The 14,166-nt window shown below is 42.2% G+C and overlaps 1 protein-coding gene across 1 annotated transcript; it reads left to right on the top strand.

The window, feature by feature from the left end:
• Positions 1-2,648: 2,648 nt before the first annotated feature.
• On the top strand, positions 2,649-12,342 carry LOC308333729 (12-(S)-hydroxy-5,8,10,14-eicosatetraenoic acid receptor-like). Its single transcript, XM_080790197.1, has 4 exons — positions 2,649-3,224; positions 4,182-4,584; positions 7,374-7,850; positions 10,952-12,342. Exons 1-3 carry the CDS (start codon positions 3,079-3,081, stop codon positions 7,848-7,850), a joined length of 1,026 nt encoding a protein of 341 aa, XP_080646323.1. The 5' UTR covers positions 2,649-3,078; the 3' UTR covers positions 10,952-12,342.
• The last annotated feature ends 1,824 nt before the right edge of the window (positions 12,343-14,166 follow it).

Genomic DNA, 14,166 nt, shown 5'->3' with positions numbered 1-14,166 from the left:
GTATGTGTGCGTGTGTGCATACGCACTTTCATGGTGCAGCAGGGAAACAAACAGCAGGAGAGTCCTCTGCCAAGCCCTCTGTAGCTTGGCACCCTCATTAGAGAGAGAGAGAGAGGAGGGGTGGTAAGAGTGAGGGAGAAGGATGGAGATAAACCTCCCTACAAAATGGCTGAATGCCACAGTGCATACATGTGTGCAGCATTGGAGCTGCTGCTCACAGTGCATGTGTGCAGCATTGGAGCTGCTGCATGGAGGGCTACATTGCAGCCAGTAGACCTTGGGAGGGTTTGCTCTTCCATCACCTACGGCACATGGGCAACTGGCGGCCTGGGGGCCACATGCGGCCCTCACCTTCACTTAATGCGGCCCACAGGTTCATCGAACACTGATATGTTATTGATTTCAGCCGTTACAAACAAACATGCTAACATGACCCGCTTTAATTACTATATTAGAACCGTTTGACCGCCAGCATTAATTGATATATCTATCGCACATTGCCAAAGTTCTATCGTGCGACAATGACAAAATGATGTGTGTGGTGTTTTGACCGGTTGTTGTTCTCTCTGCGGTGGTGGAAAAACCCGACTGCGAGTATCACAGCACCTGAAAAACCTTGTTTTCACCAGAAACAACAGTCATTGCGCCGATTTGGAGATACACAGACCAAGTTCCTCTCCATTAGTTCCTCTTCATTAGCAGATGCCAGCTTACTTCCAAAATAGATCGATCCACTCTCATCACAGAAACCCATAATGTGGTCAACAGTCACTGGTTTCACCACCCGCCCCCCCATACAACTTACAAAAATACAACTTCATGGAACTCCTGATGATTACCTTCACCGTAACCATCTATATTTTGTTGACCTGAGTCCCTCAGGGGGCTATACTTGGTCCCCTCCTTTACCCCCTCTACACCAGTCGTCGTCATGAAAGGGGGTGGGACTGCGACCCTCAGATCAGAGCGCAGTGGAATACAAACACACTGACATAAGATACGACATGTTTCTCCCCGTTTGTCTCTCAATCCACTGTCTGTTACAAGCAAATGGCAATGTATTGTAGATTCTCAAAAATACGCTGTGTGTAGGTATGTCCTTCTCCTCAGCTCCTCTCGGTTCATCTTCATTTCTTCCTATACTCACTGGTATTTCTCCCTGTCTCTCTCTTTATCTATCTCTGTACAGTACAGTTCTTGTGTACATTCCTTATGTACTATTGTTTCCTCTCGTCTCCTCAATACACAGAACTCAATTAATAAATATGAAATCATGAATCATGAAATCATGATGTCTGAGGATGCATGCATGCATGGATGAATTGGCGGTGCGGGTGACCTAAATTGTGGACTGGGGGAGTGGGGGGTTCTCAACAAACAAAATTATCATGGCAGAGATATTTCTGTTCGTTGTTGTACATCCTCTCATAACAAACTGCCACGTCGTCCTTAACTTCATAGAGACACGATTAGACTCTCCTTTATCGACCGCCCATAAAACCTAATTTCTTGATTGAAGACTGATCCTAAATCTGTCATAGGGTTGTTGCATCCCTAGTCCTACTAAGATTATAAACTGGTGGGTATATTCTGCCATCTTGTGGTTGGCATCAAAGAAAGCTACATGATGTAAACCAAACATGCCATAGGTTGAAATTGTAGTTGCAGTAATGATAGGTAGGTAGCACCAACTAATTTACTAAGGTTTGCTCGTCAACTGGTACAACTACTTCTTGTGGGGGGGGGGGGGGGTTGTTGTACGTTGTTGTTTTGGTTTTCGTTTTGTGGTGTAAAAAAAACACACAAAATGGGTGACAATGACCTTGGCCATGCTATATATTTGTGCCCAATAAAAATAGATAGAAAGAAAATCTGATTGGATTACTGTCTTAAATGTTGCTGATCATGAGTTATCGGCCCTCCCTGAGACTTGCCACACGATGACAGGGTTTGAGGTGGAAAGCTGAGACACATGTTGGTCATTGCAACATCACAGACCGAGATAAGGCACCGATCTTTAAACCACATCTCTAAAATTATTTTAAATGCCTGTGTGAGAGACCAGTGCCAGATTCACTGCTGGGGTTGTATTTTTCAACCATTTGCAATCATATATTTTCATGACCATACTGTATGTATACTGTATAGTATACTATAGCCTACATATTATGTCCAATGCTATTGCTAGCCATGGTTCACATGACGCTCGTACTTCACGAGAGTCATGGCGCAACTGCCTCCTGTTTTACGCGATCGCTACATTTACAGTCCAAACGTGTATATAAACATTCCGATTTCAAATATAAAATACTCGCCACATGTGCCACGGGTGTTAGAAATTAGCTGGTACAGCGATTAGCATTGCTGCATGAGCATCCCGCGTTGTTTAATAAAAAGCATTTTTATCCGAGCTGTTTTTTTGCCATTGACTTTCAACTACGCACCCCTATCGGGAGGAGTGTGGCACTCGGTGTGTTCGATATAGGCACGCTGACCGCACTGCCAATACAGACTAATAGGCGAGTGCGCTCCCGGTGTGCAACTGTGTATTTCCCAAACGAACCCCGTTTGAGAAAAGTAGCAGGGGCGCTTGGATAAAAATGCTTTTTATTAAACAACGCGGGATGCAGCAATGCTAATTTCTGTACCAATTTCTAACACGCTTGGCACATGTGGCGAGTACTTTATATTTGAAATCGGAATGTGTATACTGTATACGTGTTTGGACTGTAAATGTAGCGATTGCGTAAAACAGGCTGCAGTTGCGCCATGACTGTCATGATAATCATCATGACAGTCTACTGTCTACATGACATGTTTCAGGGCTAGTCCAATGCATGCTTTCTCAATATGTTTTGCAAGTGTTTTTTGTCAGTGCAAGCTGGGACGTCTAGATAATGCATGGTTCAGAAGCAGCATCGAGAGAGGAGAGAAGTCACTGCTTGAAGAGCAAGTACTACCTGGGTGAGAGGTAGCTCAACGGTCTTCCAGCTGTTCCTACCACTGAGAACTTCTACAACTACAGAGCCTGTGGAACTAGTATACACTTGACAAAGACTTGCACATTCAAACCAAACTATGGCGAATGTGTCTGGGAATTCAACGCCTGACGACTGCAACACCAATAATCCTGTCACATATACGATCCTCTCATGGCTGATGATCGGAGAGTTTGCGCTGGGCCTGCCTCTCAACCTCATGGCCCTCTACATCTTCCTCTTCAGGTTTGGGGAAAACATCACCGCCACGTACATCCACTCATGCATACATTTCACATTGCTACATTATATTGTTACATCTAAGACATTTAACAGACATTTGACAAGGAACCTTCTTTTATGGATAAAAGCCTTAATGAGTTCCCAAATTATTACTATGTCTCCCGAGATTAATCACATACTGTAAGTATGATATAGTGGAGAATATGGGGCGCACACATACAGTACAAACAAGTATACAATGTCATAATTTAGTAGTATTCAACAGGGTGTATCAGTGTACAGAGGAAGCCCCGTGGAAAATCGCCTCCATGGCATGAGATCGTCTTCATTTGTGTGGGAGGGCTGTAAAAGTTGAATATAATCTGTTTCAATTTGTGCATTGGTACACACACCAACACCGTAAAACATAATCTGTAACTGAGTGTAAAAGTGGAAGGGTTCATTCGTTTGCAAATTAGAATTTGTTGTCCATTTGTCAGTTTGCAATATTGTACTATCTATATTATTATATATTATCTATATATTGTAATGTAAAGATCGTAACATGGACATACACGATTGGCATTAAAGTTTTATAAACCGTAGGCCTACATGAACGTGTATGGCTCGAAATGTGTTAAGTACGAATTTGAGGTATTTGTATGTCAAATCTTCAGTACTTTTACTTCTACTCCACTACATTTCAGAGACAAATATTGTACTTTTACTCCACTACAATTATTTGACAAGTTTAGTTACTAGTTAGTTTGTAGATTTTGATTATTATTACAACTTACAATAACCACTTCAGCCCTATACACATTTCGGCCATTTGAAAAAAGTAGATTGTAGATCAGCTATTTTCAAAAGATTATCATACATTTGAAAACTTGAAATGAGACATTCTACCTAATGAGTACTTTTACTTTTGGTACCCCAGAATACATACGGGTAACATTTTACTTTTTATTTCCTGCTCAGGTTCAAGTTCTGGAAGACCAACAGTATCTTCCTCTTCAACATCGTGGTGGCTGATTTCCTGATGGTCGTGTGTCTTCCAGCCAAGGCCTACCACTACCAGCATGGCGTGAGGCGCAGCAGCAATAGACTTGTGTGCCAGACCATGCTCTTCATGCTGATCCTCAACCGAGGAGCCAGCATCGCTTTCCTGACCGCCGTGTCGCTCGACCGCTACTTCAACGTGGTCCACCTCGGGCGGGGGAACTTCATCAGGGTCATGAAGAAGTCCCCTCAGATTGCCATCCTCATCTGGCTCCTCCTGCTACCTCTCACCTTCCCCACATGGCTGAAGACCTTCGAGTGTTGCAACAGCCTCGGACGAAACGTAACGGACGGAATAAGTATCACTGACACCTTCAGAGAGGTAGGCTACAGATTATGGTCATTTCTGATACTTCCGTGACTGTGGAGAGCAAAGGTCCATTTCTCAGTGGATTTATCATCTATGACGGTTAAATAACAAATTGATGCCCCCCCCCCCCCCCTCCCTGAGCCCCATTGTAGTAATGATGGAATATTGTTAATAAGCCAGTTAACGATTTTCATGATTTTACCTTTATTTACACAGGGGAGATTCACTGACTAATTAGCTTTTTCAGGAATGCCCTCCTTCACACAGTGGGGTTCAGTGCCTTGCTCAATGGCACTTCAGTGATGTTGGGGGAGGGGTAAGTGGTGGGCATTCACTTCCTCACACAGATGTTTTCTGTGTGAGGGAATCTGTATGTTGCGTTCACACGGGCAGATCGACGCAAAGATGCAATCTATCATTCATAAAGATGCAGTTGCAGTCTACCATTCATTGTCAATTTTGGAGCTACATGCATAATTGTGTCTTTGCATCGTCATGTCGCTGGCTTCCATTGACAATGAATTGTACAGTAGACTGCATCTTTTACATCTGCCCGTGTGAATGCACAAACACCTTTAGGTTTCCGCTGCCCCCAGACAATAGAATCCCAAAACTGCACCGACCTGTTAGGAGACTATTCAGAGTTTCAAACTGCTGCGATTTCTCTCAAGGTACAAGGATCAAAGTTAAAGGGACACTTCACCCTTTTTGCAAAGAAAATATATGTTACTGACGTTTAGAAGATCTAGAACACTTTCATGGGGGGTCTTTATGTGTGTAATATGTGGTGTTAGATATTTTAGATTTTAGCAGTGAGCCCAGTGTCTATGAATACCGGACTACTCGCCTCGGCGAGTGGTCTTCACCTTTGGCGAGATGTCTTCCCCTTTTGGCGAGAAGTCTTCACTTTCCGGGGCGAGTTCTCTCGGAGAACCCGCCCCGGAAAGTGAAGACTTCTCGCCAAAAGGGGAAGACATCTCGACCCGAAAGTGAAGAACACTCGCCAAAAGGGGAAGCAATCTCGCCCTGACTAATGACATATTAGCATGATGTGAGAAATTACAATCCTAAGTAAACAAATTAGGCAATCAATATTAACATATCTATGAACAAGTTGTCAACAAAGAAAGTTTGTACATTTAACAGCAAGTACAACATTCCTGAGGCACAGGAAATAAACAGATGTTAATTCGGATCATCTGATATGTGTCTGACTGACAAAGCAAGTTTGTACATTTTTACTTCACTGTTCTATCTATCACTAAAAAGAGAATATATACATACTGAACTAAAATGACTTAATGAACTAAACCTGACTTAATGAACTGTTTTTACACTTGCAGAAAATAGCTAATAGTAACTTGCAGAAAATGAGCTTGTTGATCTGCTATTTTCAGCATGCAAGTTTGCAAAGATGCAAAGATTATAAAATTATATCGGCCTACAGAAAAAACAAAAACCTTAAAGATTATCTAGTACACGGCAAGCTAAAATAAATCAACACACCAGCACGCCAGGGACCAGAATACTTCAAACCCAAACAATTAGTCAAAAATAGAACTAGCACAGTAGCTAGCAAAGGCTGCAGTTGCTGAAAGTGAAGAAAACACTAGCCAAAAAGTGAAGACTTCTCGCCAAAAGGGAAGACATATCGCCCCGGAAAGTGAAGACCACTCGCCAAAAGGGGAAGAAATCTCGCCCCGGGCCGAGTGGTCTTCACTTTTTGGCGAGTGGTCTTCACTTTTTGGCGAGTCGCCAAGACCACTCGCCAAGGGCGAGTGGTCTTGCTACCGTGTCTATGATGTCATGGACACTGAGCTAATTTCCTTCCTGGACTACAGTTCCCATAATGCTTTGGTGCACTGCTCCTCCTTGTGGATATGGGGATGGCTGTCTTACTGAGACAACATGTAGTCCAGGAAGTAAGTGAGCCCAGTGTACATGACATCATAGACACTGAGCTCACTGTTCAAATCTAAAATATCTAAAACCATTATGGTGGCTCAGAGGTAGAGTTTCCAGATTGTAACCCCAAGGTTCGAACCCGGGCTCCCCCAGAGTTGGTGTCGAAGTGTCCTTGAGCAAGATTCTGAACCCCAAATAACTCCTGATGTGCTGCTTGGTGCCTTGCATGGTTTCCGCCATCATCGGTGTATGAATGTGTGAATGTAAATCTATGTAAATCTATCTATGTCACAATCTATCTAAAGCGCCTTGGATAAAGGCGCTATATAAATGCACCATTTACCATTTACCACATATTACACACACAGACCCCCAGGAAAGTGGTGAAGTGTCTCTTTAAGGGTTATTCAATTTGACTTTGCCAATAGAGCGTGCAGGATTGAGGAAGCCACTTTAAAGATCAGATAACGCAACATGGTGTTTTGTTACTTCTCTAATGTTGGAGCAGTTACAGAATATTCACTTGCTTGTGGCTTACACAAACTGACGCAACTTTACGCTAAATAACAACTACTCAATCTGGACCTTGTCCATTTCTCGTAGCCTACATATTTCAAAACTTTCTGTGTTTTACTCTGGACTATTTCTACCTGCATGTCCTCTCTCACTGAATGTATTTATTTCATTAGTGAGATACATTACATATTCAATACTACATAAATAATATAACGAAACTATTATGCAATATTATGTAATAACTATTACATATTCACTATTACTATTACTAATCCATTACAAACGCAATTGGCCGTGTTCAGGGGAGGGAAGCCAGGGGAGCGGTATGCCCAAATGAATGTACTTCCTCATCTGAGTCTGTGTCTTATTACAATTTTCAGGTGGTCTTCTTCACGCAGATCCTCATCCCGTTCTTCATCATCATCTATTGCACGGTGCGCATCGTCAACCGCCTGAGGAGGAAAACGGTCGGGGACAAGACCAAGTTGAAGCGGGCCGTGTGGCTGGTCATCTCGGTCATCCTGGTTTTCTCTGTGTGCTTCCTGCCGTGCGCGCTGGCCAGGATGGCGCTGCTGTTTGTGCGGCTGAAGGGATTGCAGGATTGGGAGAACGTGGTGGTGCAGATGTTTGACACATTCATGGTGCTGTCGTACATGGACTGCCTGTTGGATCCGCTGGTCTACTGCTTCTGTTACTCTGGCTTTAAAGACGCCTACCTGAACACTTTCTGCCCCGCCAGCATACGCAGGAAGCTCACTATCGATGTTGTCACTGGAACCAGCGGAACGTCCGCTACCTCAGGAACTCGACGACGGTCAACAGCCACCGAGCTGATGAAAGCTGATGATAGACAATAAGTGATTCTCTTTCTTTTTCACCATTTTATTTACTTTTTCTTTCTTTACCAAGTAGCAGCTTGCCATCCTAGCATCTTACATCTTATATACTGTACAATATATGCACAAAATCTAAATCTCTGACAGCATACAGTATTATACAGGAATTTGTTTGTTCTTGTAAATGAGAGCCCTCTTTCCCCGTCACCACAAAAGTACAATTTTCACACCAAAATAAAAGTTCACAACAATCTTTTTCATTAATGGGAGAAAGAAAACGATATGGTTGTGTTTTGTTCTAACTCAGGGAGGGGTAGGCCTACTGGTGTCTCAAAAAGAGGGCCTCTGCTGCTGGACTAGGTATGTCTAAAGAAATCTGATTTGCAATAAAACTGTACTAGATAACTCCATATACTGTACAATCACTGTTTTTCTTGTAAATGAGAGAAAGTAGAGGAGTCCTCACCACAAAAGTACAATTTCCGCCTAAATTAATGTATGTTTGAAGGACAATATTTCAGTATTTCTTTAGGTAAATTACATTCTGACTCTATGGTGATGTGACCGGATGACTCGCCCCGGTGAGATGTCTTCACTTTTGGGTTACTAAGACGACTCTCCCCGAAACTCCAGACAACTCGCCAAAAGTGAGTTTCGCTGAGTTTATTTATTTATTTAACAGTATAATCCGGTGAAACACTGTTGTAAGGAGAAGAGCGTCTCTCTCTCTCACTCGCGGTTCCCAAAGTACGCGACGCATAGCCAGGGGGTACCCGAAATAATTCCCAGATTTGTGTTTTTTATTTCTCATAAATGCGCAAACATGGTGAAACAACTACAGTCACAGAGAGCAGTGCCAAGCTAGCTGCTGCTTGTTAACGATGCAAACAACAGACTTGCCTGTCGTGTGTGTGTGTGTGTGTGTGTGTGTGTGGGGGGGGGGGGAATAGCACACATTTTCGTCATTTTACTATTGTGATTGTGCTATCATGCCTAGACTTAATTATAACTTATTGTAGACACTGTTGTTGTGAAGTTCTGAAAATGCAAATGATTTCCCCACTAACATGATCAATCAATCACAGTTCTAATAGACCTACTTACTGACAAAGTAAGTATAGGAAAGCTATTGACACCCCCCCCCCACCCCCCAACAACGATGATGATGATGGCTACTGCTAATTACATATTATCATGTGAGAAATTACAATTCAGCCATCTAAGTAAACAAATTAGGCATCAGGCAATATTAACATATCTATGACCAAGTTGCCAACAAAGCAATATGAGTTTTTTACATTTTATGAAGATAAGAGTGAGCAGTCTCAAGTTATAGGCTTTTTTAGCATTCCTTTTCGGGTTTATGATCCGGTCAGGAGCGGATGATATCGCTACATCATGTTGTATTGTTTTGTAGTCAGTCAACAATCATCCGGAACATCCTTTTCCCTCAAACCAATTTTTCTCAATAAAAGCTGCAGGCTACGAGAGCTTTATTGTTAGTCTTCTGGTTTGAGGTTCCGAATGAGAATCCTGCCTGATGACTACAAAACAATACTACAACATGACGTAACGATATCATCCGCTACAGACCGGTTCACACGGCACTTTTGTAACACAGACCAGGTTTTCCTCCGAGGTGGAAAGCCTGGTGACGCGAGGTTACCTTTACCCTATTCGGATTTGCCTTTTTCAGAGATTGGGGTAAATTGGGGTACATTTTTCTCCCAAAATAAAAATTCACAACAATCCATTTAATATATTGGAGAGAGTGAGACCCTAACATGGTTGTGTTTGGTTCTAACTCGGGGAAGGGTATCTCAAAAACTAGGGCCTGGAGGTGGTGGAATTCCATGGTGTGAATTAAAGACCAGACCATTGTGTTGGTGTCCAACTTGTAGATGGCATTATTGAATCCAGTCTGGTTCCATCCTCCATGGATAATCATGACCTTCCGACAGACACAGACTGAGAGCTCCCCTCTGGAACAGTGCCAGAAACTCTGGGCTTGAAGCATGTGTGGGTGTCGACATCAAATGCATAAAGCACGTTGTTGCAAAGCTCAAACTTCATATTCTGTCCTCCCCACCCACATGTAGATGGTATGTTCCATCAGAATAGCAGTGTGATCCTGGCTGATCCCGGGAACTTCAAGGGGAGGTTCTCTCCCTCCAGTTACCACAGGGGGCAACGTTTTCCATCTCAGAGATACTGTGTTGAAGATCTACACATTGATGGGATCCGTTAGAGGTTGACCATGATAACCTCCAAATGAGAACACGTTGTTCCCCACGGTCACTGCAGCATCAATAGAACCATCATCTGTTGCTCCTCTCAATCCCTCCGGGGTTATGGGATAGGTGAGGTGAGGTGAGAACTCTTCACCAGAGCCGGCGCGATATGCCACTTACGTCACTTTAAGTCACTCATCTATCTCTCCTTATTCTCGATCAAGTGGTGCACTAAAGACATTCCTTGTCTGAAGTGTCACCAATTCACCACCCTTGGTTAGGGACTTGAGAGTATTTATACTCAGCAGTACACAAATGGCTACTTATACTCCATTACTCACCAAAAGGCAATTCAGAGAAACGGCAGGGTAGATGTAGAATTTAAGGTAAAAAGCATGGGATCTTAGTGAAAACCGTTCAAAAGAGGTAATAGATGTTTAATGTCAGTTCAAAGACAATACAGAAAAAGGTACAGAGACCGAAGCCTCAAAAGTAAGTATATTTGCAGCTGGATTAAGTGCTCTATCGCTTGCGCAAAAATAGAAGAGAGAGAGCCTCTCCCCTGCGCTCATGCATATATATAATGCTATATGTTGCAATACTGTTGCGAACGTGCCGTTGAGAGGAAAACGTCCTGTATACCCTTATCTGCCTGAACATAAGTTCCTGCCTCATCGTTCTGACACGGTTACTTCTCTTTTAGGCACACCGTACCTCTATAAGCACACAAACATTCACGCATACACATTTGGCTTAACGCTTGACAGGAGAAAGGTTATTTCAACATTTCAACAATTCAACGAACAAAAACTCACATTTCAATCCAATGAATAAAAACTAACATTTCAATTAAATGAATAAAAACCCATCCTCTCTTCTTCTGTGCTTCAGCCATCGCCTGGCCGTGTCGGTGGCCCTGACTCACTGGACCACTCTGGCTGCAGGGTCGGAGGTCCCGGCGCTGCCAGTGCTGGCGGTGGTGGTGGTGATGCGCTGTGCCCCTCGATGTAAGCCCACCCACGGGGTTCGGGGGGCCCATGAGCCATCTCGAGATGAGGATAGCGAGAGGTGTTCTGGGACCCCCACGACGATAACCCTGCTCCACTTAATCCTACCAAGTGGGGGGCTTGGTTGGGGCTGTATGTATGCTTTCCTCTGGTACTTGGGTGGCCCGGTCGGTTGGGGGAAACGTGGGGCTATCCCTGACGCCGGGGCCGGGAGGCTCAGGTTCCCAACAAAAACACTTTCTGTTTAAAACCTTGTAGGATGCATTAAGATCAGCAAAGGCCCAAGGGACATTTGTGCCACATTTCATGCTTTTTTTAGATTCTTTAGTGTCCTTGTATATGTCACTATGTGTATTCTCTGTGTTCATGTCAAGGTCAATTGGTCAAATATTGTCTATGTGTTCAAATATAATGTCTAGGCCTATGTATTTTCTAGACTCCTAGAGAATCACTGTTTACTAATTTATATCCATATTCATACATTTTCCCTTATAAAACCTGCACTATCCACACAGCTTTATCTGTATCGATTTGAAATAATTGAATCGTACGTATCTTATCATATCGGCATAATTAACCAATATCGTCCATCAGGGATGGATTAAACCCCTCGAGGGCCCCAGGGCCATTTGTTTTGGGAACCCCCATAGTGCGCATGCATACCAGAGTTTTTAGTTTTTTTATCATCTTTTTTATCAAAATGTTACACAATTAACAGCCAATAAAGGGTCCAATATTCCTTGCTAGGGGCTCAAACCCAGTACTGTGCGGCCTCACCGGTCCAATGGCTAATTTGGCCCTGTCGTCCATGTATCGTATTGTCAACCATGTATCATACATATCGTTTATCAATCCTTTATATCAGTGGTTTTCAACCCTTTTCATATGAGGTCCATTGTAGCTGTCCCAGCAATGGGTATTTTATCGCTTACCTTTCTGAAGGTGTATAATATGTGAACATTATATGTAGGTTTATTTGAGTGTTTGTATGGTAAATGCATGGTGAGATAGCGCCATCTACCGTGCTCTGTATTTGTGGTCTGTCTGTTTCATGGGCAGGTTGAAGTAGGCTCACCTAAGCAGCTAAGGTGGGGTGTGGTAGAGGACATATCCCCGAACGCGTGGGTATGTCCAGATAGTTGCCTCGCGGAGCCGTCTTTTGTCCAGTGTCCACTTTATAAAGTCCATGCACTCCAGTGAATAGCATTTATCCATTTAGATAACTTTATTATTATTATTATTATTATTATTATTTAATTACTTGTTTTTACACAGAAACATAATGTGTGTCTTATAGCATCAGTTAAATGCTTAATTTGTAGTTTTAATGTGCAAATTAAACTTTTTTCAATACTCTAGAGGGTACTCTTATTTTGAAGAGATCGTCCACTGGAAGTCTTAAATTAGCTCACTAGATTAGCTCACTAGACAGTGCCAGCAGCGAATCACCTCATTTCAATCACCTGTTGGGTTTGGGCATGTTTGGGCAGAACAAACAGAGCAGAGGTGAAGAGAGGAGCTCTTTCATGTCGAGTCTCCACAAAGATAAGAAAGAAAATAATATATAAAAGAACAAGAACTTAACTGAACTCCTAAAATAATCTGCAGAAGGCGCACACGGTATGTTACACGTTGTTGTTTTCTTTGGTTGTAAACAGTGTTGTAATTCTGTCGATCGTTTAATTGTTTGTGTACATATTGTGTTTGTTTATATAATACGGACATCATGATTGACTGACAACAAGGACATTCATATTTCATGTTTCATTGTGTTTAAAATAATGTTATGTTTTGTGTTGCAGTTTTTCACGTTGTCTTGGGGAAATAAACAACCTTGAGATATTAGTTGGAGGTTTGTTATTCTGCTGGATTGGAGCGGTTATATCCATTATCATTCATCATTTGAGCCACCATAGCTATTTTCAAATGGTCGAAATGTATATAGGGTTGAAGTGGTTGTATGTTTTCTAATCAAAATTATAATCCACAAAGTAACTACAGTACTAACTAATGTGTTGATGTTTTCAAATATTTGTAGTGGAGTAAAAAAATGTTGGGTCTGATGTAGTGGAGTAGAAGAAATGTAGAAATTGTAAATACTCAGGTAACGTACAGATACCTCCACATTCTATACTTAAGCGTCTACTACACAGTACAAGTAGGCTAAATATATATTTTAGTTACTTTCCACCACTGTATATTATTGAGCTCTCCAGTCTCCAGAGCCCAATCCACTGAAAACTGAACCAATCACAGCACGACCGTCTCTCAGGCTATGGGATGTAGATGTTGGCGCGTCGCTTGGCGCTAAATGAATCCACCTGTTACCTTATCCCATTTATTTCCCCATCCCATTCATTCCTTCTTAATCCTCGCACTCTTTTTTTTCTTCCCTAGTAAAGGCAAAATGTCATGTACCATCATATTTGTGTTGCTTGTAAACGTAATTTGCATGGTTTATTTAAAAGTTGGTAAAGTTGTCATTTTGTTGGAGTTATTATAGTTTTGTTTCGTTTTGTTTCGTTTATTTAGTGTCCTCTCTCCCTGGGTGATGTTAGTTTACACTGGTAACTGTAGCGACGACGGACGGACGGATAAAACAGACTTTTAGCTCCACGTGTGGCTGTTTTTGGAGGTAAGTAGCCCGTAACTATTTAAAGATAAAATGCTTATAACTTTCACAATAGCGACTGTTGACTTTGAGTATGCCTATTAATTTCACTTATGTATTAATAAAAGCACATAGGCTAGACGAGTGCTAGTGGTAATCCAAAGAGAAGGTTGGTTCATATATGCACTTTGCACTACTGGCTACCAGCACATTTCCAACACCCACTTAATTAGGTTCTCAAGAAAAAATGGGATTTTAAAATGGGATATCTACTTATTCAGTGTCTCAGCTTTTGATCTGAATTAGAATGAGGCATCAGCCTGGAAGAAAAGTATCGGAACAATCTATTTATTAGCTTACTATATCTCCTTTCATCAAGATTGTATTGTTTGTTACTCTGTTACCAAGCATGGCAAGCAATGAATACCGTCTGAAATATACATGCAGGCTATATTACAATAATGAAAGACGGCTGCAGTGATAAATAG

This window comes from Protomyctophum bolini, assembly GCF_963924005.1.
Source record: "Protomyctophum bolini genome assembly, chromosome: 19".
NCBI classification, from domain to species: domain Eukaryota; kingdom Metazoa; phylum Chordata; class Actinopteri; order Myctophiformes; family Myctophidae; genus Protomyctophum; species Protomyctophum bolini.
Note: the sequence above shows the minus strand (reverse complement) of the source record. Positions and strands in the feature narration are given on the sequence as shown.

Excerpts from the sequence above, each read along its gene's own strand:
- LOC308333729 (XM_080790197.1), top strand. The coding sequence starts at position 3,079 with ATGGCGAATGTGTCTGGGAATTCAACGCCTGACGACTGCAACACCAAT. Across the intron at positions 3,225-4,181 it reads CTCTACATCTTCCTCTTCAG|GTTCAAGTTCTGGAAGACCA; the intron begins GTTTGGGGAAAA and ends TTTCCTGCTCAG. Across the intron at positions 4,585-7,373 it reads TCACTGACACCTTCAGAGAG|GTGGTCTTCTTCACGCAGAT; the intron begins GTAGGCTACAGA and ends TACAATTTTCAG.